This window comes from Scyliorhinus canicula, chromosome 18 (assembly GCF_902713615.1).
Source record: "Scyliorhinus canicula chromosome 18, sScyCan1.1, whole genome shotgun sequence".
Taxonomy (NCBI): Eukaryota; Metazoa; Chordata; class Chondrichthyes; order Carcharhiniformes; family Scyliorhinidae; genus Scyliorhinus; species Scyliorhinus canicula.
Window position 1 is genome coordinate 117,959,869 of NC_052163.1, and position 27,992 is coordinate 117,987,860.

General features: G+C 46.7%; 1 protein-coding gene across 2 annotated transcripts; it reads right to left on the reverse strand.

Moving 5' to 3' along the window:
* Positions 1 to 7,116: 7,116 nt before the first annotated feature.
* use1 (unconventional SNARE in the ER 1 homolog (S. cerevisiae)) lies at positions 7,117 to 27,696 on the reverse strand. Of its 2 annotated transcripts, none has more exons than XM_038777656.1 (8): positions 27,548 to 27,696; positions 22,173 to 22,222; positions 19,242 to 19,320; positions 18,014 to 18,166; positions 14,905 to 14,923; positions 10,089 to 10,119; positions 8,053 to 8,212; positions 7,117 to 7,757 (listed from the first exon to the last, which is right to left on the reverse strand). In XM_038777656.1, the coding sequence occupies exons 1-8, from the start codon at positions 27,647 to 27,649 to the stop codon at positions 7,575 to 7,577; spliced, it is 777 nt and encodes a 258-aa protein (XP_038633584.1). In that variant the 5' UTR covers positions 27,650 to 27,696; the 3' UTR covers positions 7,117 to 7,574. The 2 variants fall into 2 exon arrangements, with proteins under 2 accessions (XP_038633584.1, XP_038633585.1); XM_038777657.1 differs by having other exon boundaries at positions 27,400 to 27,680.
* Positions 27,697 to 27,992: the final 296 nt, after the last annotated feature.

The following is a 27,992-nucleotide window of genomic DNA, read 5'->3' on the forward strand; positions in this document are numbered from 1 at the left end:
GAAATGCACTTAGCTATATGTGACAGGTGGTTATAGTATTGGACATCGCTACACAGTTGATGCAGTAAAGGATGTAGCTATAAATGAGCATCAGTGGCTTCAATTAGTGACAATATATCAAAATCCACTAGGTCTGTTTTTAACTGTGTCAATTATGAAGCAGTAACGTACTATTGCCAGGCGGGCTTAGCTGTGTGGAACGATCAGAGAAATCTGGGCTTTTTGTGACGTCCTCAGGAGGGTTATGACTCCCGAGGTGGATTGGCCAACATTAATATCGCTCTTTAACAGAGGAAAAGGTCCAATGGGATTTCTCAAAGAGTATTAAAAATCAAATTTTGGCCCAAAGTTGGGTAAGAGGATATTAAGGCAGGTGACACCAAGTTTGGAGTGCCCTAAGGGAGAGGGGAGGAGACAGTTAAACACTGGAATTTCTGAGCTCCGTGTCCAGGTTGCCTAAGGCACTGTTGCCAGTGGAGAAGTGATTACAAATCGGGGATGTCAGAGCAGCACGGTGGCGCAGTGGGTTAGCCCTGCTGCCTCACGGCGCTGAGGTCCCAGGTTCGATTCCGGCTCTGGGTCACCGCCCGTGTGGAGTTTGCACATTCCCCCCGTGTTTGCGTGGGTTTGACCCCCACAACCCAAAAACGTGCAAGATAGGTGGATTGGCCACACTAAATTGCCCCTTAATTGGAAAAATGATTGGGTACACTAAATATATTTATTTTTAAATTGGGGATGTACTAGAGGAACACAGATATCTGGCGAGGCTGGGAGACACTGGGGAGGGATTTCAAAAACAAGAATGAGAATTTCATAATCGAGGCATCGGAACACAGAAAATAGGAGCAGCGGACCATTCGGCCCTTCGAGCCTGCTCTGCCATTCAACATGACGGCTGATCCTCTATCTCAGCGCTATACTCCTGCACTCTCCGAATAGTTGCGGGGGGGGGGGGGGGGGGGGGGAGCACTATCATCTCATTGAATGGCAGCGGAGCAAGCTTGATGAGCTAAATGGCCTCCTCCTGTTCCTAGACAGTTTACAGTCATTTTCTCCACAATTCCTATCTTCATACAACCAACAAACTATTCAAAAGAAAAAGATAAAAAGGAAACAAGCCTAGGACTTTTTCCCCCCCAGGAGTTGCTCGCAGCAAAATCCAGATTCATCTTCAATTTCTGTAATCCCCATGACAGGAGAAACAGTGGTGTGGTGGTAATTGTCATGTTCTGTAGGCTGGCCGAAGTGAATGGTAATCTACAGAGCAAGTAGTTTAGAATAATTTATTAGAGAACAAACTGCGTGGTAAGATAACTAGGATAAATTAACTAACAAACAACCAACATTAAACAACTCTCCTGGGAACTGCTGCAAATACGTCCATCCCCCAGCACGACCAACTCCCAACTCCTCAGTCACATGGTGACGTGGTGGGTTTGCAATGCTGGGGGTTGTGCATAACATTGTGTACAAACTTACATTATGCATTTCAGCACAGTAATGTCAGAGGCCTAGGTTTATGCTGGGGACAAATCCCATCCTGACAGCCGATGAAATTTTAATTAGAAGTAATAAATCTGGAATTGAAAGCCAGTCTCAGTAATGGCGCCCATGAAATTATCAATCTTCAAATAAACCCATCTGGTTTACTAATGTACAAAATACTGGCTCAGCCTCAACTGGTGGATGGTGTTCCAACTGTGGGCCACTACACTGAGGGAGGACGTGAGGGCATTGGAGAGACAGAGACAGAAACACGAGGAGGTCATTCAGCCAGGTAATGAATAATCCGCTACCTCAGTGCAACTTTCCATGCCTTCTCCGCATCATAGAATACCGACAGTGCAGAAGGAGGTCATTCGGCCCATCGAGTCTGCCCCGACCCTCTGAGAGAGCAACCCACCCTGGCCCACTCCCCATCCTATACCTTAACCCCACCTAATCTGCACATCTTTGATTGATTTTTGCCTTGAGCATACTCATAACGACTGAACCTCCGCAGCCCTCTGGGTTAGAGCATTGTAAGGATTCACCTCCCTCCGAGAGAAGAAATTCCTTCTCATCCTCAAAACTTCAGTTATGTAGAAACATTTGAGAAATTGGGATTGTTTGAGAAATGCAGGTTTTCAAAGCCATGAGGGGGCTAGACAGAGAGAATCTGTGCCCATTGCTGCTTTAAGGTTATTGGTAAAACATGCGATGGCGACATGAAGAAAAGCCCTTTCACGCGGAAAGTGTTTAGAACCTGGAATGCGCTGCCCCGGAGTGCGACGGAGGCAACTTCAACCGAAGTGAAAAAGGGAATTGGATCATTATCCAAAGGGAAACATTTGTGGGCCCCTGGGGAAAAGATAGAGGAATGGCAGATGGTATATTAGTCATAGTCAGTTTTACAGCACAGAAAGAGGCCCTTCGGCCCATCACGTCTGGGACGACCACCAAGTACCTATCTACTATAATCCCTTTTTCCAGCACTTGGTCCGTAGCCTTGTGTGCTGCGGTGCTTCAAGTACTCATCTAAATGCTTCTTAAATGATGTGAGGGTTCCCGTCTCTACCACCCTTTCCGGCAGCGAGTTCCAGATTCCCACCACCCTCTGGGTGAACAGGTTTTCCCTCAAATCCCTTCAAATGCACCTTGAGCGAGCAGCAGAGGCACTGATGGGCTGCACTGTAACCATTCTAATGTCCTTTAGGAAAGGAAGTTTTCAAGGACTTTATAGTGGAGCATTTGGAAAGCAGTGGCAGGGTCAGAGTCATGCCTGGATTTATGAAGGGAAAATCATGCTTGACAAATCTGTTCGAATTCTTTGAAGATGTCACCAGTACAGTTGACAAGGGAGAGCCAGTCGATGTGGTGTATTTGGACTTTCCGAAGGCGTTTGACAAAGTCCCGCATAAGAGATTATTGTGCAAAATTAAAGCACGTGGGATTGGGGGAAATGAATTGAGGTGGATAGAAAACTGGTTGGCAGAGAGGAAACAAAAAATAGGAATTAATGGGTCCTTTTCAGATTGGCAGGCAGTAACTAGTGGGGTGCCACTGGGATCGGTGCTGGGACCCCAGCTATTCACGATATATATTAATGATTTAAACGAGGGAACAAAATGTAACATATCAAAGTTTGCAGATGATACCAAGTTAGGTGGGGAGAGTGAACTGTGATGAGGATTCAGGGATCCGACAGCATGATCTGGACAGGTTGGGCAAGTGGGCAAATCAATGATAGATGCAGTATAATTTGGATAAGTGTGAGGTTATTCACTTTGGAAGCAAAAACAGGAAGGCAGATTACTACCTGAATGGTTGTAAATTGGGAGAGGGGAGTGTGCAGCGGGACCTGGGTGTCCTTGTGCACCAGTCGCTGAAGGTAAGCATGCAGGTGCAGCAGGCGGTAAAGAAGGCTAATGGTATGTTGGCCTTCATTGAGAGAGGCTTCGCGTATAGAAGCAGGGATGTGTTGGTGTTAGGGTCTTGGTGAGGCCACGCCTGTATCAAGGGCAGTTTTGGTCTCCTTCTCTCAGGAAGGATGTTCTTGCTCTCGAGGGAGTGCAGCAAAGGCTTACCAGACTGATTCCAGGGATGGCGGGACTGTCATAGGAGGAGAGATTGACTAGGTTGGGATTGTTCTCGCTGGAGTTCAGAAGAATGAGGGGGGATCTCATAGAGACTTATAACATTTTAACAGGACTAGACAGGGTAGATGCAGTGAAGATGTTACCAATGATGGGTGTGTCCAGAACAAGGGATCACAGTCTGAGGATTCAGGGTAAACCATTTCAGACAGAGATAAGGAGACATTTCTTCATCCAAAGAGTGGTGAGCCTGTGGAACTCATTACTACAGGAAGTAGTTGATGCTAAATCATTGAATATATTCAAGAGGCGGCTAGATATTGCACTTGGGGCGAATGGGATCAAAGGCTATGGGGAGAAAGCAGGATTAGGCTTTTGAGTTGGATGATCAGCCATGATCGTGATGAATGGCAGAGCAGGCTCAAAGGGCCAAAAGGCCTCCTCCTGCTCCTATCTTCTATGTAGGAAATCTGCCATCCTTACCCGGTCTGGCCTACAATTGTGACTCCAGACCCACAGCAATGCGGTTGACTCTTGACTGCCCTCTGAAGTGTCCTAGGAAGCCACACCGTCAAGGGCAGTTAGGAGCGGAAGACAAATGCTGGCTTGATCAGCTAAGCCCAGATGAAATAAAGATTATTTCTTCCAATGAAAGGATAAAATGACTTGCGGAAGTTCACTTAATATTACACTGGAAATAGAAACACATTTTGGGGGGTGCATTCAGCATTGTAACAGAGGTGGCAGCACGGTGGCGCAGTGGATAGCACTGTTGCCTCGTGATGCCGAGGTCCCAGGTTCGATCCTGGCTCTAGGTCACTGTCTGTGTGGAGTTTGCACATTCTCCCCGTGTTTGCGTGGCTTTCGCCCCCACAACCCAAAGATGTGCAGGATTGGCCACGCTAAAGTGCCCCTTAATTGGAAAGAAAAATGAATTGGGTACTCTAAATTTATTTTTAAAAAGCATTGTGACAGACAAAGAAATAATCACAACAAAGCCTTCCGTGCAGAAACCTCCGTCACCGGAGCAAACTAACCTTCAGACCTGGACGCATCTGTCAGTAGGCTGACTGCTGGCATCTGGTGGACATTTACAGCACTGCAGCCAAAAAGCATCGACGTGTACCTCAAGTCTGTTCATCCCACTTTCCAACATTCAGCTGGGATGAGACACATTTGATGCAACCCGAAAGGAAAATGGTTAAATGTTGCCAGGAGAAAGCATGCTCACTAATTAATTACACGGATTTCAGTCCAGCTCGCAAAGTGGCTCAGGTATGCTCAGGAAGCTACACATGTTCATATGGAGGGGCCTGCTGTCCTCTGCAAGCAAAAGGAACATGTTCAGTCAGTGTGTCTGTCTTGAATACAACAAAAGATTGGGACAATCGTCCCCTGGTGCATTCGCCATGGCAACACCATGGCAATCAGAGTCAATTTGTCACAAATCAGCACCCTTTTCTTGTGAGTATAATTTGTTTTCTTTATTTGTTCATAGGATGTGAGCGTCGCTGGCTGGGCCAGCATTTAATTTCCATCCCTAATTGTCGTTCAGAGTCAAGCCTATATATTTTTTTACATTTTTAAAAATAAATTTAGAGTACACAATTTTTTTTTGTCCAATTAAGGGGCAATTTAGCGTGGCCAATCCACCTATCCTGCACATCTTTACGCTGTGGGGGTGATATCTACGCAGACGTGGGGAGAATGTGCAAACTCCACACGGACAGTCACCCGAGGCTGGGATCGAACCTGGGATCTCGGCACTGTGAGGCAGCAGTGCTAACCACTATGCCATCCGCAGAGTCAACCATATTGCTTTGAGTTTGGAGTTAAATGTAGGCCAGACAAGGACAGCACGTTTCCTTCCCCAAAGGACATTAAGTGAACGACAATCGACAATAGTTTTGTGGTTATCAGACTTTTAATTCCAGATTTTTATTGAATCCAAATTTCACCATTTGAAACCCTTGCCTCCAGATCATTATCCTGGGTCTGTGGAATACTAATCCACTGACAATGCCTCCCCCCTTTAAAAAAAAAAAATATTGCTTCCTTAAATTCCCTTTGAAATTTGGCATTATTGCATTTGTCCTAATGAGAGCAAGATGAAAAGCTTCGACAGCTTTTCTTTTCCCCAAGCAATGCTCACTAATTGCCCGAGTTCATATTATCTGGTTTTAGTTACCAAGAGAAGTTGTACATCCCTGAGAGTAAATATGCAATCATCGCTTTGTCACAGAAGAAACGCAACTGTACAATGGTGGGATGAGCAACGGTTACAAGAAACTAGGCAGTCAATGTTTAAAGAGCAAAGTACATATTGAGAATGACACCACAGTAAAACTCGGGTGGAATTTACAAGCCAAAATATTTCAAGCAAGGCAAATGGGAAATTCAGAGAATGGTTAAAATAACTCTCATGGTTTCATAGCTTTCGATCCATAAGAGCAGCTGGACCCTCAATTTGAGAATTTTCTCACCTTTTCCCAGAGGTTCCTGACGATTGCTGGGGTACAGTTTCGCGGTTAGTAGGCCTGCACTGGATTTCCAATTCTTCAACTGTCAGCCTCGACACCATCCAACTGCAGAAGCCGTCACAGCCAATCCCCACCCTGTCCTCTTGCACTTTCCAATTGGGTAATGACCCGGAGCAAGGATCCTAGGTGATTTTCCTCTTCCCCCAGCCCCGTTGCACTAGTCATAGCAGCTCCTGGTTCTACTCGATAACCCACCCCAAACAGAGCTTGAACCTGCGACTGTCCAGGTCTGAAAACTATGGCAAAGCCTGCACCCGGGAGAGTCTAGCTTGCTAACTCTCATCCCACTGTGGATAGACCACAAGTGAAGCTTCATGTGTAAATCATAACAGATTTTTAAATACTCACCGTTTCGTTTTCAAATCCCTCCATGGCTTCACTCCCCCCTACTTCTGTAACCTCTTCCAGCCCTGTAGTCCTCCCAGCACTCTGTGCTCCTCGAGTTCTGACATTTTGTGCATCACTGATTTGATGGTCTTTAGCCAGCTCGACCCTGGAGCTCTGTGATTCCCTTCCTGAACTTTTCTACCTCCCTTTTCTCCTTCAACACTCTAAAACATACCTACTTTTTGGTCACCTGTGTTTTTTGTTTATAAATTTAGTGTACCCAATTATTTTTTCCAATGAAGGGGAAATTTAGCATGGACAATCCACCTAGGCTGCACATCTTTGGTTTGTGGGGGTGAGACTCACGCAAACATGGGGAGAATGTGCAAACTCCACATGGACAGTGACCCAGAGCCGGGATCGAACCTGGGACCTTGGCGCCATGAAGCTGCAGAGCTAACCCACTGAGCCACCGTGCTGCCTATCGGTCATCTGTCTTAATATCTCTTTACGCAGCTCAGTCTCAAACCCTGTTTTGATGATGCTCCCATGTAGCACCAGGGTTTGGATTGCTGTGTTACAGATGCTATATAAATACAGGTTGTTCTTACTGAATCTCAAAATATGCCTTGGAACCATTCGTGTCAATCTGATTAGCCGTCACACGGATATGTTGCTGATTCATAAGTGTTTTAATAAGTTTTGCAAACGTAAGTGAAAATTTAGAAGCCAACTGTAATAAAAGTCCATCATTAAATATATTGTGCTAGGGCAGGGGGAAAAGTTAGCAGTTTTTTTAATCCTGCAAATAAATGTCAGTATGTTTAAATTACTGGTTAATCTTTTAGTCTTAAATCCTTCTCTTGCTGTGCGGGACAGAGGTCCAGTGGATTCAAGGGCAGATCATGCTATGCTTGCCGTCGACATTCCACCCCTCCACTTAAGGCTGTTAACTTCAGCAGCAATGATGCGCGAGACCGTGGGTTCTTCTTGTATCCAGTCTGGAGGAGAGGGAGGGCGACCGGAGAGCTATTCAAACCCTCCTCCTTCCACTCCTCTCAAATGACCTGTGTTTATACGGTGCGGTCCGGACTCGGTATTGGGGCTGAGGAAGTCAGCGGTTCTTTGGTCACCTGAGCTTGGGGAAGATGCGAATGAAGAGGATCATGCTGATGAAGGTGAAACACACCACGACCAGCATCAGCCAGAGAAGCCAGTTGACGGATTTCTTTGTGTGTTGCTCCAGGCGCTCGGACTCCACCTTCAGCTTCTCAAAGTTCTGATCCGCCATCCTCATCGACTGGGTCAGCGTCTGCACACAAATAACATGGGCTCAGGAGTGAATTTCATTGGTTAACAGTATCCTCCGCCACTCCCCCTTCCCTCTACCCTAATCAATGGATCCTACTGCCCCTTTTCCACAGTGCGCTTGTACATTTTAACCCCTCACATACCCCAGCTGAAATTTGCTATCTCAGCAGAGAATGGGGTTAGAGGCAGTGGGTGATCTGATGTTGTGGTGCCTCATCCTCAGCTGCGGTGTTGGTGCAGTCAGGGCCTCCCCCAATGCCTGCCTCCCCCGATTCACCCCGACACGTAGCCCCTACCTGGTTGTCCTGTTTGATAACGCTCTGCGCCGCCAGTGTGGTGTTCTTGAGGTTACGGGCCAGGCTCAGCATCTCCTCGGCAAGCCGCTCCTGCATGTTGTGGTGACGATGGAGAACAGCATCCAGGTCAGTGGCAGATTGTTTCTCATCCTCCAGCCCGCTACAAAAAATACAAGATGGAGGGGGGGGGAGAAAGAGTGACAATCGGAACAAAAATTCAAAATGTAAATGACGTAGCACATTGCAATCAAAGTGTAGTCAGTCTAATCCAGTTTAAATAATTGTTATTGGTGTTACACAAACGGAAAAAAAACGGCCTTGCATTTATATAGCGCCGTTCACAACCTCAGGACCGTGCAAAGGATTTTTAAAGGGTAGCCACTGTTGTCAATTGTTGAGCCAATTGTTGCAAACAATAATGATAAATTTTTTTTTATTTTTTTAATAAATTTAGATTACCCAATTATTTTTTCCAATTAAGGGGCAATTTAGCGTGGCCAATCGACCTACTCTGCACATTTTTGGGTTGTGGGGGCGAAACCCACGCAGACACGGGGAGAATGTGCAAACTCCACACAGACAGTGACCCAGAGCCGGGATCGAACCTGGGACCTCAGCGCCGTGAGGCGGTTATGCTAACCACTTGGCCACCGTGCTGCCCTAACAATAATGATAAATGACCCGAATCTGTTTTATTCTTTTTAAAAGTGATGATGCTTCAGCGATAAACATCAGAGATAAATTGCAACCCTGGGATTATTTTTTTTTTTACATTCGCCTGAGGAGGCAGAGAAGGCTTCGACTTAACCCCTCATCCAAGGACAGCGCCACCAACAGTGCGGCACTCACTCAACACTGCACTGGAATGTCACTGTAGAGTTTGTGCTCAAGTCTCGGGCGTAGGACTTGAACCCACAACCTTGCGACTCAGAGGTGAGGATGCCACTAACTTCAGCCACAACCGGAAATCCAAGCACATGCTGACATTAAATTCCTGTGCCTGCTATTTTAATGGGGCTGTTAACAGGTTAATGTCTGCAGACTAGAGATTTAATGAGTGTAAAATGTGTCCCCTACGGCAGCATTTTAGATTGTTTTATTAATGTAAATTGGCCACACACACCTCTCCCTTGTGATTAACTGCAAATGATTGCACCATAAACATTAATCTTTCTGCATTAATATCGATGAAGGGCATATTACTGGCAGACATAGAACATAGAGCATTACAGCGCAGTACAGGCCCTTCGGCCCTCGATGTTGCGCTGACCTGTGAAACCAATCTGAAGCCCATCTACACTATTCCACAGGATAGGCATTTGCTTGCTCAACCCATCGCCAAACTGGTGCAACAATATCGCAAGCATTCCTCAGATAAAGATGGTGGATGGGGAGGGTACAATAACACTTCCCTTTATGTGGTCTTTAATCTAGGAAAGTGTCTCACGGTGCCCAAGCATCCAGACCAAAGGCAACACGGAGCCACGTTAAACCGAAGAAGCAACGGCCAAGGAAATGTAGAAAGAGAAAAAGAAAAAGGAGCGAGAGAGAAAATCGGAGGAACACCAAGATCTTGGGGAGTTGTGGAAGTTTGTATGGGATAGGGAGGGCGAGACCACGGAAGGATTTGGAAACATGGGTGAAAACTTCAAAACAAAGTTGCTGCTGCATTTAAGGCAGTGTGGATCAGCAATCGCTGAGCTGATGGGTGAACAGGGCTTGATCCGATATTGGGTACAGGGAGAAGGGTTTTGGAGTGTGCAAAGTGGCAGACCTGTCAGGGGAACATTGGAATGGTCCAGTCTGGGGGCAGCCCATGTTTCGGGAGGTGGAGGAGACATTGCGTCAGAGAGAGCAGAGAAAGTAAAGGATGAGGATCAACTGCAGTACCCTCAAACAACAGTGCGCTGCTATCCACCGAGAGGGCCCCAGAGAGCACATTTTCTGCATTCCCAAAATTGTGCGTAGGGGAACAAATGAAGATCCTGACTGTGTGACAGACTGTCAAGAATATTTAAAACTTTAAAAATCCTCACCTTCGTTTTCTCAATTCAGTAATTTCAGAACCTAAAAAAAACAAGTAAGACAAAGATATATTTCTTTTAAATCCACCTTGCCTCCTACTGAAGAATTTCTTTACACAGAACAAGTTATTTTACTGGGAGCCTGCATCCTGTCCTTTAAAAGGGGGAATAATAAAATATCTACCAATGGTAACTACTTCCATTTCAATATTATACCTTGCTCAGAAATGTCTCAAAGTGTTTCAAAACTTGAATTGAATTGTTCTGTTGTGGGAGTAAAAATGCAGCAGTGACTCTGCACATTGCCAGACCCCTCAATACAAACAATGAGATGAAGGAGCAACTGATCGAGCGAGTTAAGATTGGAACAAGATAAACAGCAAATAACAAGAGAGATTTCTGGAAAGACACAGCCAGCCAGTCAGCACCTGTGGAAAATAATGCACAGTTAACATTGCAGGTCGATGATCTTTTCACTGGAATTGGCAAAAGTTAGAGACTTAACGGGTTTTAAACAAGTACAGAGGGATGGAAAGGATGGAGGGGAGGAAAATAACAAAAGGATCCGTGATCGGGAGGAAGGCAGAAGAGATTAGCTGACAAAATGGATAATGGGACAAGAACAAGGGACTGGTCAGGAGAAGATGTAAATTGCAAGAGCAAGACCATGACCAGCATCTGCTGTCCAAATAAACAGGAGCAGTGGTTAGAATTTGTGCAGGTAGTAATGTACGGCCAGTAATATATGCCTGAAGTACAAGACACAGGGTGAAAACGTCTTGTGTTACCATTCTATCCCCAGAAGACACTACAATACAGTACTGTCTATCATCAATCCTGGAGCAGAGATGGAACCGATTGCTGGGCTAGGAGGGGAGTCTGCAATTATTTGAGCCCAAAGCAGAGTGGCGCAGTGGAAACCTGCTGGGCCCACAACCCAGAGACCGATGGATCGAAGCCATCCTCGGCTATCCAATAATGTACCTGCATTTTCTATGGGCAGCATGCTGGTTAGCACTGTTGCTTCACAGAGCTAGGGACTATGCTCGGGTCACTGTCTGTGTGGAGTCTGCACGTTCTCCCCTTGTCTGCGTGGGTTTCCTCCGGGTGCTCCAGTTTCCTCCCACAAGTCCCGAAAGACGTGCTGTTGGGTGAATTGGACATTCTGAATTCTCCTTCAGTGTACCCGAACAGGCGCCGGAATGTGGGGACCAGGGGATTTTCACAGTAACATCATTGCAGTCTTAATGTAAAGTTACTTGTGACACTGATAAAGATTATTATTATGTGAATCTTAGATTCACAGAAATCAGCAAGTTCCCACCCATGTTTGTGAGATGAGTGGTCAGTTAATCTATTGTTTTCTCATTGATGCTTACTGAGATGAATGTGGGAGCTGCTCCTAAGTCAGACAGCACCCCTGAGGTTGTTGCTGGCAACCTAATCAGTGCTCTGTTCAATGTCTGACCTGGAAGGTGGCACCTTTGACAATGCAGCTCTCCCGCTAGGGCACACAGAAACTCCAGCTCAGTTTAGCAGCTTGTGCCCCTTCCCCTTTTGACCCAGGGAAGGAATGTTACCAATGTATTAATTAGACTGGTCATAAATAATAATAATCTTTATTAGTGACACAAGAAAGGGGATCGCACTAAGGGTGAGACTACCACTTCCCCGCGTCAGATCAGTGTGGTGAGTTTGCCTAACAGCCACTTGTGTGGCTATCTTTTCACCCCCCCTTCTCCTTCAGTTTTGGCCCCCTCCCTACAAAATAAATGCATTACCACAGTGGGTGAGCACAGATGGGAGCATGGGGCAGGGGAGACATGATTTCAATGGGCTTTACTCAATTGTCGGCACTTTGCTAGGAATGTTATCCAGGGTAATGATCTGGTACCCGGGTTCGAATCCCACTATTGCAGATGTGAAATTTGAACTCAATAGAGCATAGAATCCCGACAGTGCAGGAGGGGGCCCATTCAGCCCATCAAATCTGCACTAACCCTCCGAAAGAGCTCCCTCCCTCGCCCCACCTCCCCCACCCCGTTCCCGTAACCCCACACACTGATCATGGCCAATCCACCTAACCTGCACATCTTTGGACTGTGGGAGGAAACCCACACAGACACGGAGAGAATGTGCAAACTCCACACAGACCATCTCCCAAGGCTGGAATCAAACCCAGGTCCCTGGCGCTGTGAGGCAGCAGTGCAAATCACTGTGCCACCTCCATCAGAAATTAAAAGTCTAATGATGACCATAAAACCATTGTCAACTGTCACTAAAAACCCATGTGGTTCATTAATGTCCATTAAGGAAGTAAACCTGCCGAGCTTACCTGGTCTGGCCTACATGTGACTCCAGACCGACAACAATGTGGTTGACTCTTGTCCTCTGAAAGGGCCTAGCAAGCCATTCAGTTGTATTCAACTGCTACGAAGAAAACACAAAGGAATGAAGCCAGGCGGACCACCCTGCATCGACTCAGGCACCAGAGACAACAACTTCAAACCCAGGCCCATCAACACTTCAAAGTCCTCCTTACTAACTTCGGGGGGGGCTTGTGCTAAAGTTGGGAGAGCTGTTGCACAGAGTAGGCAAGCAACAGCCCGACATAGTCATACTCACAGAACCAGACCTTGAAATGAAAATGAAATGAAAATCGCTTATTGTCACGAGTAAGCTTCAATGAAGTTACTGTGAAAAGCCCCTAGTCGCCACATTCCGGCGCCTATCCGGGGAGGCTGGTACGGGAATCGAACCGTGCTGCTGGCCTGCTTGGTCTGCTTTAAAAGCCAGCGATTTAGCCTGGTGAGCTAAACCAGCCCCTAATAGTTAATGTCCCAAACACAGCCGTCACCATTCCTGGGTATGGCCTGTCTCACTAGCAGGACAGACCCAGCAGGTAGTCTGGGACTGCGCCAGGTGGCAAGGGAACCAACAAGCAGGAAAAACATACTTGGCCTCATCCGCATCATCCTGCCGGCTGCAGATGCATCTGTCCATGACAGTATTGGTAGGATTGGCACCCGCACTGTCCTTGTGGAGACGAAGTACCTTCTTCACATGGAGGACACCCTCCATCGTGTTGTGTGGCATTATCACTGTGCTAAATGGAATGGGCTTCAAATAGGTCCAGCAATTCAAGACTGGTCATCCATGAAGTGCTGTGGGCCATCAGCAGCAGCAGAATTGTACTCAACCACAATCTGTAATCTCATGGCTCAACATATTCCCCGCTCTACCTGTACCACCAAGCCAGAGGATCAACCCTGGTTCAATGAGAAGTGCAGGAGAACATGCCAGGAGCAACACCAGGCATACAGAAAAATTACGTGTCAACTTGTTGAAGCTACAAGATACTTGTGTGCCAAACAAACAAACAAACATAAGCAGCAAGTAATAGACAAGTAATAGAGCTAAGGAAGATGGTTGTGGTTGTGGGAGGTCAATCATCTCAGCACTAGGGCATCACTGTAGGAGTTCCTCATGGTGCTGCCCTAGGCCCAGCCATCTTCAGCTGCTTCCTTCCAACACAAGGTCAGAAGTGGGGATGTTTGCAGATCACTGCACAATGTTCAGCACCATTCGCGTGCAACTCCTCAGATGCTGAAGCAGTCCATGTCCAAATGCAGCAAGACCTAGACAATAATCAACCGTAGGCTGACAAGTGGAATGTTACATTTGCATCACACAAGTGGGAGGCAATGACCATCACCAACAAGAAAGAATCTAATCATCTCCCCCTGACATTAAATGGAATTACCATTGCTGAATCCCCCACCATCAGCATCCTGGGTGTTACCATTGAACAGAAACTGAACTGAACTAACCAGATAAATATTGTGGCTACCATGGCAGGTCAAAGGTGAAGAATCCTGTGGTGGTTAACTTGCCTCCTGACTCCACAAAGCCTGTCCACCATCTACAAGTCAGGACACAGTGGCAGCCGTGTGTAGCATCTACAATGCATTGCAGAAACTCACCAAGGTTCCTTAGGCAGCACCTTCCAGAGTCATGACCACTACCATCTAGAAGGACAAGGGCAGCAGATACCTGGGAACCCCACCACCTGGAGGTTCCCCTCCCAGCCACTCACCATCCTGACTCGGAAATATATCGACTGTTCCTTCACTGTCGCTGGGTCAAACGCCTGGAATTCCCTCCCTAACAGCACTGTGGGTGTACCTACACCAGAGGGACTGCAGCGGCTCAAGAAGGCAGCTCACCACCACTTTCTGATGGGCAACTAGTGATGGGCACCAAATACTGACCTAGTCAGTGACACCCACTCCTAGAAATGAAAAAAAAAAACCTTACCGTTCATCCCCAGCTGCCCTAAAACAAGGCTCACTCAGTCACTGCGTAGGGCAGATAAGAGTCCAACTCATGTTGGTATGAGATTGGAGTCACATATAATTCAAACTAGCTAAGGACGGCAGATTTCCTTCCCTAAAAAAGGTCATTAGTGAACTGGTTAGTGAACTGACAGCTTCATGATCACTTTCACTGATCCAGCTTTTTATTTCCAGATTTCTATACGTTAATTTTGCAATGGGAATTAAAATTCACAGCAGTTCAATTTGAACTCATGCTCTTTAGGATTATTTGCACAGGCCTCCATTACTAACCCACTAAGTTAACCACTGCACCCTTGCGGCAAACAGGATTAAGAAAGCAACATTTTTAAAGTCCAAAACTTAAAACAATCTTCTAAAGTACCCAGCATTCATTTGCCAATGTAGTGGCAATGCTTTGAGGCCAGAATGTGATTTAAAAAGGTGAGACTGATCAACAAGCAGGCAAGGGTTAGGATTTAGTATTTACTCACCATCAGAAGACAGGGATGGCTGAAAAACAAGGAGAAATAGGAATAAAATTGGCACTACTCTGTCAACTGGCTTGTGCAAAGAACAGAAACATCAATCACGCTCAGAGCCCAATATCAAACAAAAATTAAATCCCTTTGGCTGCTCTTTCACTATGCCTGGTGTGATTTGGGGCTGCACTTGGCGTGGTTCCTGACTGAGAGATGAAGCATAACCGGTTAATAAGCAATACAGGGAATAACACGGAATATGGTGCTCCCTTCCTGCAAATGTTCAGAGATCTTGCCTTGCGCAAAACAGTTCATTCCTCCTCCCTGCAGAGGGGGCTTGACTCAGCTCATTACCTCACCACGTGTGGAGATACGAGCATACGGAATAGAAGTAGAGGTAGGCCATTTGGCCCCTCGGACATGCTCCGCCAATCGATAAGATCATGACTGATCTATGGGCAGCACGGTGGCGCAGTGGTTAGCACGGTTGCCTCACAGCACCGAAGTCCCAGGTTCAATACCAGCTCTGGGTCACTGTCTGCGTGGAGTTTGCACATTCTCCCCGTGTTTGCGTGGGTTTCACCCCCACAACCCAAAAGATGTGCAGTGTAGGTGGATTGGCCACGCTAAATTGCCCCTGAATTGGGAAAAATGAATTGGATACTCTAAATTAAAAAAAAAGACTGATTTATATGTGTTGAGATTCACATTCCCCATCTACCCCCGATAACCTCCGATTCCCTCGCCTGACGAAACTCTGTCCACCTCCGCCTTAAAACTATTCAGTAACTCCGCTACCATCGCTTTCTGAGGCAGAGTTGCAAAGTCGTACAACCCTCAGAGAAAAAAAACATTCTGCTCATCTCTGTCCTGTAAAGGCATCACCTACTTTTAAAACAGTGTCCCCTAATTCTGGACTCACCCACAAGGGGAAACTTCCTTTCAATGTCCAGCTTGCAACCTTTGGATGCTGCTGGGGCGCCAACAGGTTAGGGGGGGTGGGAAGTTGACAGGGTAAATGCTGAAGAGGATGTTGCCCCTCGTGGGAGAGTCCAGGACCAGGGAGCACAGACTCAAATAAGGGGTCTCCAATTTAAGACAGACGTGAGGAAGAATTACTTCTCTCTGATGGTCATTAGTGTTTGGAATGGTCTCGTCCATCGAGGCTAGATCAGCGAATATATTCAAGATTGAGTAAAACAGATTTTGATTGACAATGGAGTCAAGAATTGTGGGGAGTTGTAGCCACGTTAGATCAGTCACGATATTACTGACGGGTGGAGCACGCCCGTAGGGCCAAAAGAACCATACTCCTGCTCAGACTTCTTAGATTCTTATAGTTTTTATATACAAATCATGTACCTCAGCTGACACAGAGTCCAATTGAAGAGTGGGTCGATCGTAACAAACAAAATGAGTGACTGGAGCTTGAGGACAAGCAGGGTGAAGCCAACTTAGCAACAGCTTCAATCACCACCACGTTATCAACGTAACTCAAATGGGGCCCAGGACATTAGGGCAGCACAGTGGTAAGAATTGCTGCCTCACAACGCCAGGCACCCGGGTTCAATTATGGCCTCGGGTGACTGTCTGTGCGGAGTCTGCACGTTCTCCCAGTGTCTGAGTGGGTTTCCTCCAGGTGCTCCAGTTTCCTCCCACAGTCCAAAGATGTGCAGGTTAGGTGCTTTGGCCATGGTAAATTGCCCCTTAGTGTCCAGGGATGTGCAGGTTAGGTTACAGGAAGTAGGCTTGAGAGGATTGCACTTTCAGAGGATCGGCGTAGACTCAATGGGCCGAATCGCTCCCTTCTGCACTGTAGGGATTCTATGACACTGGTGTCAGAAACAGAAAAGTAACCACTTGGGAGTATAGACCTGAATATTACTGAATACAGCATGAGAAAAGGGGTACGGATTGGTTGGCAAGTCAGCTCTGACATTAGACATGATGTTTTGTGTTTTGCTAGCGCAGGTTGGTTGAGTACGGTCAGTACTCTGTCTATGTCACTGTTTGCAATAGTCAGACGACTGACCGTACTTAACTAACAGGCTCTTAATGTATCCCCTTTTCTCACACAGTATAAATTGTTGTTCCCTTTGAAACTTGGCATTCTTGCATTTGTCCTGCAAGACCCAAAGCTTTGACGGCAAGTTTCTTTTTCAGCAATAAACTTAAAAGTCCTGCACGTGTTGCCAGAGGCCCGAGATTGGCAGGGGGTAAAGTAAGATTTACCCTGCAACTGACCATATTGCGACGGACGCTATGTGTCTGCAACAGACTGTCCTGGGGAACAAAGGTGAGCTGCTCAGTCCCTTGTGCCGATGCTACTATTCAATTGGATCATGATCTGTCTCATGACTCCATTTACTCAGACCTGTTGAACCCAGTGCTACAGGCCTGTATGTCGCTCCTATAACCTGGGTCAGGACAAGCAACAATTCACAAATAAAAATAAGAGAATTGTTAGCTGGATTTCACGCTCATGCGACCCGGCATAAACGGGGTTACCAACCCTTCAGGATTGACCTGGTCTCTCCAGGGATTAAACATTAATCCCCTGGACACTGCTACAAGTGACATTGGGAGAAAACTCATGGAGCTCATCAAAATGTGTGCTTCTTATATTTTCTTCAAATACTTTGTGAACCAGCTACACTTTTTTTTGTTTTAGTTTTAAAAAGTTTATTTTACTGGGATGGGACAATTGAAGGCAGGGACTTATGTGTTGCAACCTCTAGAAATGCATCCCCACCAGTGTTGTCGAATGCAGAAGGAGGCCATTCGACCCATCAAATCTGAACCGACCCTTGGAAAGAGCACCCTACTTAAACCCACACCTCCACCCTATCCCCATAACTCAGTAACCCCACCTAACCTTTTTGGACACTAAGGGCAATTAGAGTGGCCAATCCACCTAAACTGCACATCTTTGGACTGTAGGAGGAAACCGGAGCACCCGGAAGAAACCCACGCACACCCGGAGATAATGTGCAGACTCCACACAGACAGTGACCCAAGCCGGGACCCTGGAGCTGTGAAGCAACAGTGCTAACCACTGTGCTACCGTGCTGCCCCCAGTTGCCAACTGTAAACGTAGTGGAAAACTGGACCACATGCTCACCAGGTTGAGGAGTTCACTCCTCATTTCCCCCGTGCATCGGGCTTTTGCTTGGAGGTGGACTGTCTGGGTGGCAGATATCCTCTCCTTTCCTGTTGTCGAGGTCCTCCCAGGAGCCAAAAACTGATTGGCCAGAGCCTTCTCGGTAGGGTTAGGCTGGAAACCAAAAAAAAAGGAATAAAGTTAGTCAACGGATTCCACCATGCTTTAAACAGGAATGGGAGTGAGGAATTGCAAAGTATACGGTACCCGGTTCACGGAGGGATAACTATTAGTCAGGAAACCATCACAAACTCCCCTATCCTCCTTCAAAAAAAAAAGTACCACAGGATCCTTTACATTCTTCTAAGAGGACAGATGGAGTTTAACAACTCATTAACTTTGTAAAAAAGTTTATAAACCACTTGGAGCAGTTTGCCATGCAGAGGTTCTTGGAGGTATTCACCCATGAATTTGTACACCCCATAAATACTCCCAGTGTCACCTCATCCTGGAAGATCAATGAGAGGTCCTCAGTTGCAGGATGTGAAACCAGGACCGCTGATACAGTCTCACTGGAAGAAGCTCGCTCCATCACATCAAATCTAAAATATTCTGTATTGCTCTCTCACAACCTGTTACGCCAAGACTCCTCTTCCTTTGCATGTACAGGATGATAGGAGACATCTACTTAGTCCACCCCAGGATAGAAAGTACCAAGCATTAGAATTTAAAAAAAAATTGTTCTTGGGATGTGGGTGTCGCTGGGCTGGGCCAGCGTTTGATGCCCATCCCTAATTGCCCCTGAACTGAGTGGCTTGCTTGGCCATTTCAGTGGGGGGCAGTTAAGAGTCAACCGCATCGCCGTGTGGGTCTGGAATTATGTGTAGGCCAGACCGGGTAAGGACGGCAGATTTCCTTCCCTGAAGGACATTAGTGAACCAGATGGGTTTTTACAACAATCGGCAATGGTTTCATTTGAATTAGAAATGAAAATCAGGGGCAGCACGGTGGCACAGTGGGTTAGCACTGCTGTCTCACTGCGCTGAGGTCCCAGGTTCGATCCCGGCTCTGGGTCACTGTCCGTGTGGAGTTTGCACATTCTCCCCGTGTCTGCGTGGGTTTCACCCCCACAGCCCAAAGATGTGCAGGGTAGGTGGATTGGCCACGCTAAATTGCCCGTTAATTGGAAAAACTGAATTGGGTGCTCTAAATTTATATTAAAAAAAAAAGAAAACCAGGTTGCTCCTACCAGTTTCTCAGCCTCCAAAAGTCCTTTCAAAAATTCCACTTTACGGGTATATTCATTTAGAATCTCAGGGGCGGGTTTGCTGCAGATAAAAGAAACATCATTAGCTTCAGAGTTCAATAACATGCATTTATATAGCACCTTTAACAAAGTAAAATATTCTGTTATGAAACTGGGACTTTCAATGGTCGTTATGTTTGAAATGTTTCCTTCAATTTAAGGTGAAGTAGAAAGCTCTTAATAGAGGGATATGAACTTTGCCTGGAGGCAGGCCGCTTAATCTGCTTGTCGTGGGGAAAGATGCCCAAACCTATCAAAAATTAAGTCAGCAGGTTTCACACCTTGACATTCATCCCCCACCATCCGGCCTGGGCTTGCGAAATCCTACCAACTGTCTTGGCTTGAGACAATTCACACCTCTTCAACCTGGGATCACCCCCTATCTCTGGATCTGTAAAGATTTAATTACCTGCAAATGCTCGCATTCTAAGCATTGTCTGGCATCTTTGAATTTGTCTGTATATATGTTTCTGGAACAGACCTCTTCATTCACCTGAGGAAGGAGCAGTGCTCCGAAAGCTAGTGTTTGAAACAAACATGTTGGACTTTAACCTGGTGTTGTAAGAACAGTACAGCACAGAACAGGCCCTTCGGCCCTCGATGTTGTGCCGAGCAATGATCACCCTACTCAAACCCACGTATCCACCCTATACCCGTAACCCAACAACCCCCCCTTAACCTTACTTTTAGGACACTACGGGCAATTTAGCATGGCCAATCCACCTAACCCGCACATCTTTGGACTGTGGGAGGAAACCGGAGCACCCGGAGGAAACCCACGCACAGAATTCCTGACCCGAGTATCAGGTCGACCCGATAACGGCATCCTTTCACTTCTGCCCAAGCTAAGAAAGCAAAGGGGAGCCGTCTTATCAAATAACAAAAAAGACCTTGACATTGAAAGACACATCGCATGAACACACGATCGCACAAAGTGTTTTGCGCCTCATTATATCTCTCAGAAACCTGTCAAAAGCACTTTACATGCAAGGAATCCCTTGTGAGTGTTGTGGATGAATCAGGCAAACGCAGTCATTATTTCTGTACAGGCAACATCCCACAAGCAACAACACAATAGGAAAGAAAAATTCTGCCCCACAACAAGCCTGCTCCACCATTCGACTGGATCATGGCTGAGAATCTACCTCAATGCCATTTTCCCAACTATCCCTTGATGTCTTTAATTTATTGATCTCTATCTTGCTTCCACAGCCCTCTGGGGTAGAGAATGCCAAAGATTCACCAGCCCTTAACCCGTTTATTGGTTACCATATTAATTGGACAGACCGTGCTCTTTTTGAATACCTTTACCGCCCACCTGAATTGGCAGACAGGGCCAATGTTCAACTTCCCACAGGACAGACAGTACCGCTGTCAGTGTGGCACCCCCTCAGTATAGACAGGGCAGCACGGTGGCACAGTGGGCTAGCCCTGCTGCCTCACGGCGCTGAGGTCCCAGGTTCGATCCCGGCTCTGGGTCACTGTCTGTGTGGAGTTTGCACATTCTCCCCGTGTCTGCGTGGGTTTCACCCCCACAACCCAAAGATGTGCAGGGAAGGTGGATTGGTCACGCTAAATTTCCCCTTAATTGGAAAAAATGAATCGGGTACGCTAAATTTAAAAAAAAGTATAGTCTCTGCCCCTTCTACCCTCCGCACTCAGCACCAGCAGCTGCCTGTAATCAGTTGTGGAGCTCTGATTGTCTGACGTATGCTCCGTATTCAGGGTATGAGACTACAGCTTTAACCTAATGTCAGACTTAGTCTTCAATTATAGAATCATAGAATTTACAATGCAGAAGGAGGCCGTTCGGCCCATCAAGTCTGCTCCAGCTCGTGGAAAGACCACCCTACCCAAGCCCACACCTCCACCCTATCCCCATAACCCAGTAACCCCACCCAACACCAAGGGCAATTGTGGACACTAAGGGCAATTTAGCATGGTCAATCCACCTAACCTGCACATCTTTAGACTGTGGGAGGAAACCGGAGCATCCGGAGGAAACCCACGCACACACGGGAAGAACGTGCAGACTCCGCACAGACAGCGACCCAAGCCGGGAATCGAACCTGGGACCCTGGAGCTGTGAAGCAATTGTGCTAACCACTATGCTATCGTGCTGTCTTGTATTAATATAGGCTGCCGGATACAGAGTTTGCACATTGACCTGCATATAGCCTTGATTTGTGGGATTTGAACTGGCTCGAATGCTAAATGGTCTGCGCCTGCTCCCAAGTCCTCTGTCCCTGTAGAAAAGGGAGTCAAGGGTTATGGGAAAGGGTGGGGTGGGAGAGACAAGAATATTGAATTGAGACCACAACCAGATCATGCACGATCCCACTAAATGGTGCAACGGTCTCAAAGGGCTGGATCCTCTGCTCCCAAGTCCTCTGTTTCTAAATGCTTATCATCACCACAGGAGTCGATCACAAGGCTGCAGTTTATCACACATTAAACACAACAACTATTTCAGACAGTTCACCAAAGTGATTACCTGTTCAAAAGGCCCTGGTGATTTCAGTTCTAATCAGGTTAAAGCTCAATGTGATTTTGGATGCAACAGAAGGTAGGAACGCCACGTGCTAAGTCAAGGTTCCTGCCACCACCATTTTGGTTTAACCTTCCACTGCATGTAGAAGATAAATCACAGTAATATCAGCTGTAAGCAGTGGGGATCTTGCTGCTGTAAGCGTGTCTGGAGCAGGGGTTTGTATCCATAACCTTCTGACGCAGAGCAAGAGTGCTCCCACTTTTTAAGATTTCTGTTTAAAACCTGGTTTTGCACATTTACTGTTTACGTCACATCTCTGCAAGGGATGGAAGTCTTTACACTGACAAAGGTTGCAGCTGAAGCCAATCGTTAAAGGACTTTACCTGACGTGTTTCTTCAATTCAACCAACATTTCCTGAAGAGCTCCTACATACTGGAGAAAATCACAAAGAACAACTATTAGCAGCAAGTAACATTTTAAACCTGACTTAATTCAAGGTTTTGCTTCTATTTTTAAGGTCTCTTGTATTTATTGGCAGGATGTTTGGGGGGGGGGGGGGGGGGGGTCCACTGAGGAGGCTATTGTTTATTATCCATCCCCCATTGCCCTTCAAATGAATGGCTCGGGGATTTCAGAGGGACACTTACGAGTCAACCACATTACTATGTCTGGTCTGGAGTCACATGTAGACCACACCAGATAAGGGCAGCAGATTTCCTTCTCTGAAGGATAGGAGTGAATCAGATGGGTTTTTACGACAATCCGCGCTCGTTGTCATGGACACCATTACAGGAGCTTTACATTCCAGATTTTATTTTAAAATTTGAATTTAAATTCCACCAGCTGCTGTGGTGGGATTTGAACCCGGGTCTCTGCCTTCCAATCCGGTGACAATACCACCACGACATCACGTCCCCTTCGACAAGTAATTAGCCCGGGCTTTAGTCCAATGATGTCACCACAATGCCACCACCCCCACCTGGACACAGATTCTCACGAAAACTGGAACAATAACAAAATGGGGTGGCAACAAAAAAATTCTGGCACTGAATGAATAAAGCCCCTGGTTCCAGGGTAACTGATCTCACGCAGCAAGGATGTCAGTGGTGACTTGGTTTATCCAGCACCATGATCACATCTTCAGGGTGATGCCAAAGTCTTTCACAACCAATAAATTACTTCTCCATTCCAGGCACTGTTGCCAAGAAGGAAACACAGCTATAATCTGCACAAAGATCCCACAAACAATGAACAGCCAGGCGATCTATTATATGGGTGAAATGTTAGCCATGTCACCAAGCACAAAAAAGCCCTGCTCTTCTCCAAAGCTTGCCGTGGGATCTTTCACACCCACCCGAAAGGCACGCAGGGCTCCCTTTTTCCAAATGACGGCCACAACAGTCCAATGCTCTTTCAATGCTGCCCTGAAGTGCCTGCCTAGATTATGCTCCAAGTGCCTAGAATGGGGCTTGAACCTCCTGATTCAGGGGGCATGATTCTATCCATCAACCAAGGCTGCCATTTAGAACACGGTCTCTCGTGAGCAGATCAACCAAGGTGAACTACAAATCATCTGGGAGATACCCCCACCCGAGGATCATATAGGGAGCCACTGAAGGTTGGGGAATGTCATTCCATTTTGTAAAAACACTTAAGCTCAATTCTAGTGTCCCACAGAGTGCATGTCGAATCATATTTTCCATTCATTTTTAAAAATAAATTCAGAGTATCCAATTCCTTTTGTTTTCCAATTAAGGGGCAATTTAGCGTGGCCAACCACCTCCCCTGCACAACTTTTTGTTTGTGGGGGTGAGACCCACGCAGACATGGGGAGACTGTGCAACCTCCACAAGGACAGACACCAGGATCGAGCCTGGGCCCTCAGTGCCGTGAGCAGCGCAGACCACTGTGCCACCATACTGCCCTATATTTTCCATTAATAACAAGTTACTTTCTTCTTTTCTTTACTTAATCACACCACGTTTCCCTCATTTTATTTAAGATCTACCCAAGCTACAATCTGGATGTGAAATAGTGCCTCATTTGCTACTGTCCCACATATCATGTTCCTACTCCCAAGGGGAGAAATTAAGGATCTTTGGGTTATAGCAAAAACTCAGAATTTTTACAGCCAGTTCTTCAATTAGGGGATTGGCTGGGATGATCCAAAGCAATGAAAACCAACATGGGCCACTGATATCACTGAACATTTTCAGAAACTGGAGTCCAGGCAGTTCTCAAACACTCGCTGAACAGTCTCTCCTTCAAACTACCCAAGACTGCCCATAGTCATGTAAAACTATGCTCAGCAAGCATTCGCAAAATGAATATGAAAAATCCTCGAACGATCAAGATACCCCACTGAGATTAAAGGAATGTAATAGAAACATAGAAAATAGGAGCGGGGGAGGACGTTTGAGCCAGCTCCGTCATTTATGATGATCATGGCTTTTTTTTTAAAAAAATTTTTATTCAAATTTTCACATTTTCACAAAAAAGAAAACAGTAACAGAAAATTCAAAGAACAAAAAGAACAAACCCCCCCATATATACAAAAGAGAAACAATAAATAAATGTCTGTTGTTAGTGAAAATTCAACCCAAAACAAAAACAAAGAGAACCCCCCCCCCCCCCAAGGGTTGCTGCTGCTGCTGACCTTTCGATTTTACCATTCTGCCAGATCTAGGAATGGTTGCCATCTCCTGAAAAACCCCTGCACTGACGCCCTTAGGGCAAATTTCACCTTCTCCAATTTAATAAACCCCGCCATATCGTTGACCCAGGCCACCACGCTTGGGGGCCTTGCATCCTTCCACTGAAGAAGAATCCTCCGCCAGCTACTAGGGACGCAAAGGCCAGAACACCGGCCTCTTTCGCCTCCTGCACTCCCGGCTCCACTGCAACCCCAAATATTGCGAGTCCCCAGCCTGGATTGACCCTGGATCCTACCACCCTCGGTACCGTCCTTGCTTCACCCTTCCAAAACTCCCCCAGCGCTGGGCATGCCTAGAACATATGGACATGGTTTGCTGGGCCACCAGAGAACCTAACACACCTGTCCTCACTCCCAAAAAACCGACTCATCCTTGTCCCGGTCATATGAGCCCTATGCAGCACCTTAAACTGTATGAGGCTAAGCCTCGCACATGAAGAGGAGGAGTTCACCCTTTCCAGGGCATCCGCCCATGTCCCCTCCTCAATCTCCGCCCCCAGCTCCTCCTCCCATTTACCTTTCAGCTCCTCCACCGAGGCCTCGTCTACCTCCTGCATCACCTGGTACACTTCCGAGATCCTCCCCTCTCCAACCTATGATGATCATGGCTGATCATCCAACTCAATATCCTAATGCCACCTTCCCGCTAAATCTTATAGCACCAAATATTTCAATAGGTCCAGCCCAATTTTCTGGAAATCAATGTTTCCCATAGCAGTGAGGGCAATGAACAGCGGACAGAGGGTTAAAGTAATTGGTGGATTAAAGGAGGATTGTGGTATTGTCTGGAACTCTCTGCCTTAAAGGGAGGTAGAGGCAGAAAGCCTCATTGCATTTCAAAACACTTGGGAGATATACTTCGTGCCAGATCAACAGCTCGAGGCTGGGCTGCATTTACGTTTTGGTCAAAACTGTCACAATTGCCAAAGGCCTCCTTCTGAACTGTGAGATCGAAGAGCTTGCTAAGGCAACTTTACAGCTCTAACTACAAATCACTCTCTGTCCCACAACAAAACCGAGCACAAAAGAAGATGGTTCTTGTTGTTGGTCAATCATCTCAGTCCAGGAACATCGCTGCAGGAGTTCCCCAAGGTGGTGTCCTAGGCCCAAACATCTTCAACTGCTCATCTTCTATCTTGAGGTCAGATATTGGGATGCTTACAGTCTTCTGCTCCATTTTTACTTCTCAGATGCTGATGCAGTTCCACATGTAGCATGAATTAGGCAATATTCAGGTCTGGGCTGATAAGTGGCAAATAACATCTGTTCCACACAAGTGGTAGGCAATGACCATCTCTAACAAGAGAGAATCTAGCCATCTCTCCTTGGCATTTGACAGCATTACCATCACTGAATACCCCATTATCAAAATCTTGGGGATCGTTGTTGACAAGAAATGGACTAGCCATATAAATACTGTGGCTACAAGAGCAAATTGAGGTTTGCACAGTGGTTAGCACAGTTGCTTCACGGCTCCAGGGTCCCAGGTTCGATTCCCGGCTTGGGTCACTGTCTGTGCGGAGTCTGCATGTTCTCCCCGTGTCTATGTGGGTTTCCTCCGGGTGCTTCGGTTTCCTCCCACAATCCAAAGATGTGTAGGTTAGGTGGATTGGCTATTCTAAATTGCCCTGAGTGTCCAGGAAAGGTTAGGTGGGGTTACTGGGATAAAGGGGATAGAGTGGAGGCGTGGGGCTTAAGTAGGGCGCTCTTTCAAGGTCCGGTGCAGACTCGATGGGCCGATTGGCCTCCTTCTGCACTGTAAATGCTTTGAAATCAGAGGTTGGGATTGTCCGGTGAGTGACTAATTTCTGACTCCGCAAAACCTGTCCACCATCTGCAAGGTACAAGTCAGGAGTGGGATGGACTAGTCTCCACTTGCCTGTATGAGTGCATCTCCAACACTATCATGAACAAAGCAGCACATTTGATCACAACCTCAGGTAACACTGGTGCACCATGGCAGCAATGTCTACCATCAACAAGATGCACTACAGCAACTCACCAAGTTGTCATTTGGCAGCATCTGCCAACCCCATGATCTCTGTTATCCAGGAGTACAAGGGCAGTGGATGTATGGGAACACCACCTCTTGAGTTCCCCTCTGAGCCACACACCATCTGACTTGGAATTATATCACCATCCCCTCACTGCCACTGGGTCAAAGTCCTAGAACTACTTCCCTCACCATGGGTGTACCCAAGTCAGTTGAATTACAGGAGGTTTCACACATCTTCTCTACTGGGTAGTACTACACTCTGTATGCTCACCCAATGCCTGTGCCTATGTATTTACATTTGGTGTTCATGTATGTCCTATGCTTTTTTTCATGTATGGAATGATGTCTGGGCTGAACACAGAACAATACTTTTCACTGTACAGGGCCTGGTTTAGCACAGGGCTAAATTGCAGGCCAACAGCACGGTTCAATTCCCGTACCAGCCTCCACGAACAGGTGCCGGAATGTGGCGACTAAGGGCTTTCCACAGTAACTTCATTTGAAGCCTACTTGTGACAATAAGCGATTTTCACCTCGGTACACATGACAATAAATCAAATCCAATCCAAGAGTTCAAGGAGGCCCCAACACCTTCTCCTCAGCAATTAAAATGTGAGCAAGAAACACTGGACTTGTCAATGATGCCCAGATCCACGAATGGATGAAAGACAGACATACAATGTCCTCCCTCGACTTGCACTTGGCAACAGGCCACAAGTCAATTGAGGACATGGGGGTTTCAGATACCCACTCCACAGACAGAGCCGACTAGTGGCCCAGGGCCTGCAATTACACCGTGACAGTTGACATAGCAAAACTGAATTCAGACATGGAGGAATACGGAGACAAAACAATAGGCGCCTAGAGGCAGGAAATGCCAACTGCGGGAAACGTTCCCACCGTCGTCCCGGGTGTTGCTGAGGAGAAGCTGCACGAAATGTTCAGCAGTAGCCGCTCCTGTGACGTGGCCCCTGCCTCAGGCCCGAGATTTAACCTCAATCTCCAGCCCGGCGACCCTCCGGTACCAGTGCAGTTACCGCCCGGGTACCTTGTCCAGCCGCCAGTCCTTCGCCTCCCTCTTTTCCGCTGCCATCGTCTCGCATCTCACCAACAGCCGCAAGAAATTCTTCTCCAACCTGGAGGTCGCCATCTTTGCGGCGCTGGCTTCCGGTGCACGGCTATTCGAAACGTCACTTCCGGTGGGATGGCCACCCATCTTTCATACTGGCGCAAAATTTGGAACAAAGAGAATCCACGGCAAGATGGTCCCCATTGCCAAAATCATCCAGGTACAGCGCCACCCAGTGTTTGGGCGCTCCTGGTCTCCTTAAAGCTGTGAATATTTGCCTTTGATTGCATTTGGAGCAAATCCCCATCTGTTTCATTGTGCTCACAAAAACGATGTTCTGTGTTATCATTAAATTGTTCCTTCTGTAAAAACATATCTGGAAGCTCCTGTATGAGGCAACTGCAAGAAAAAAGTGTTCAGTAGG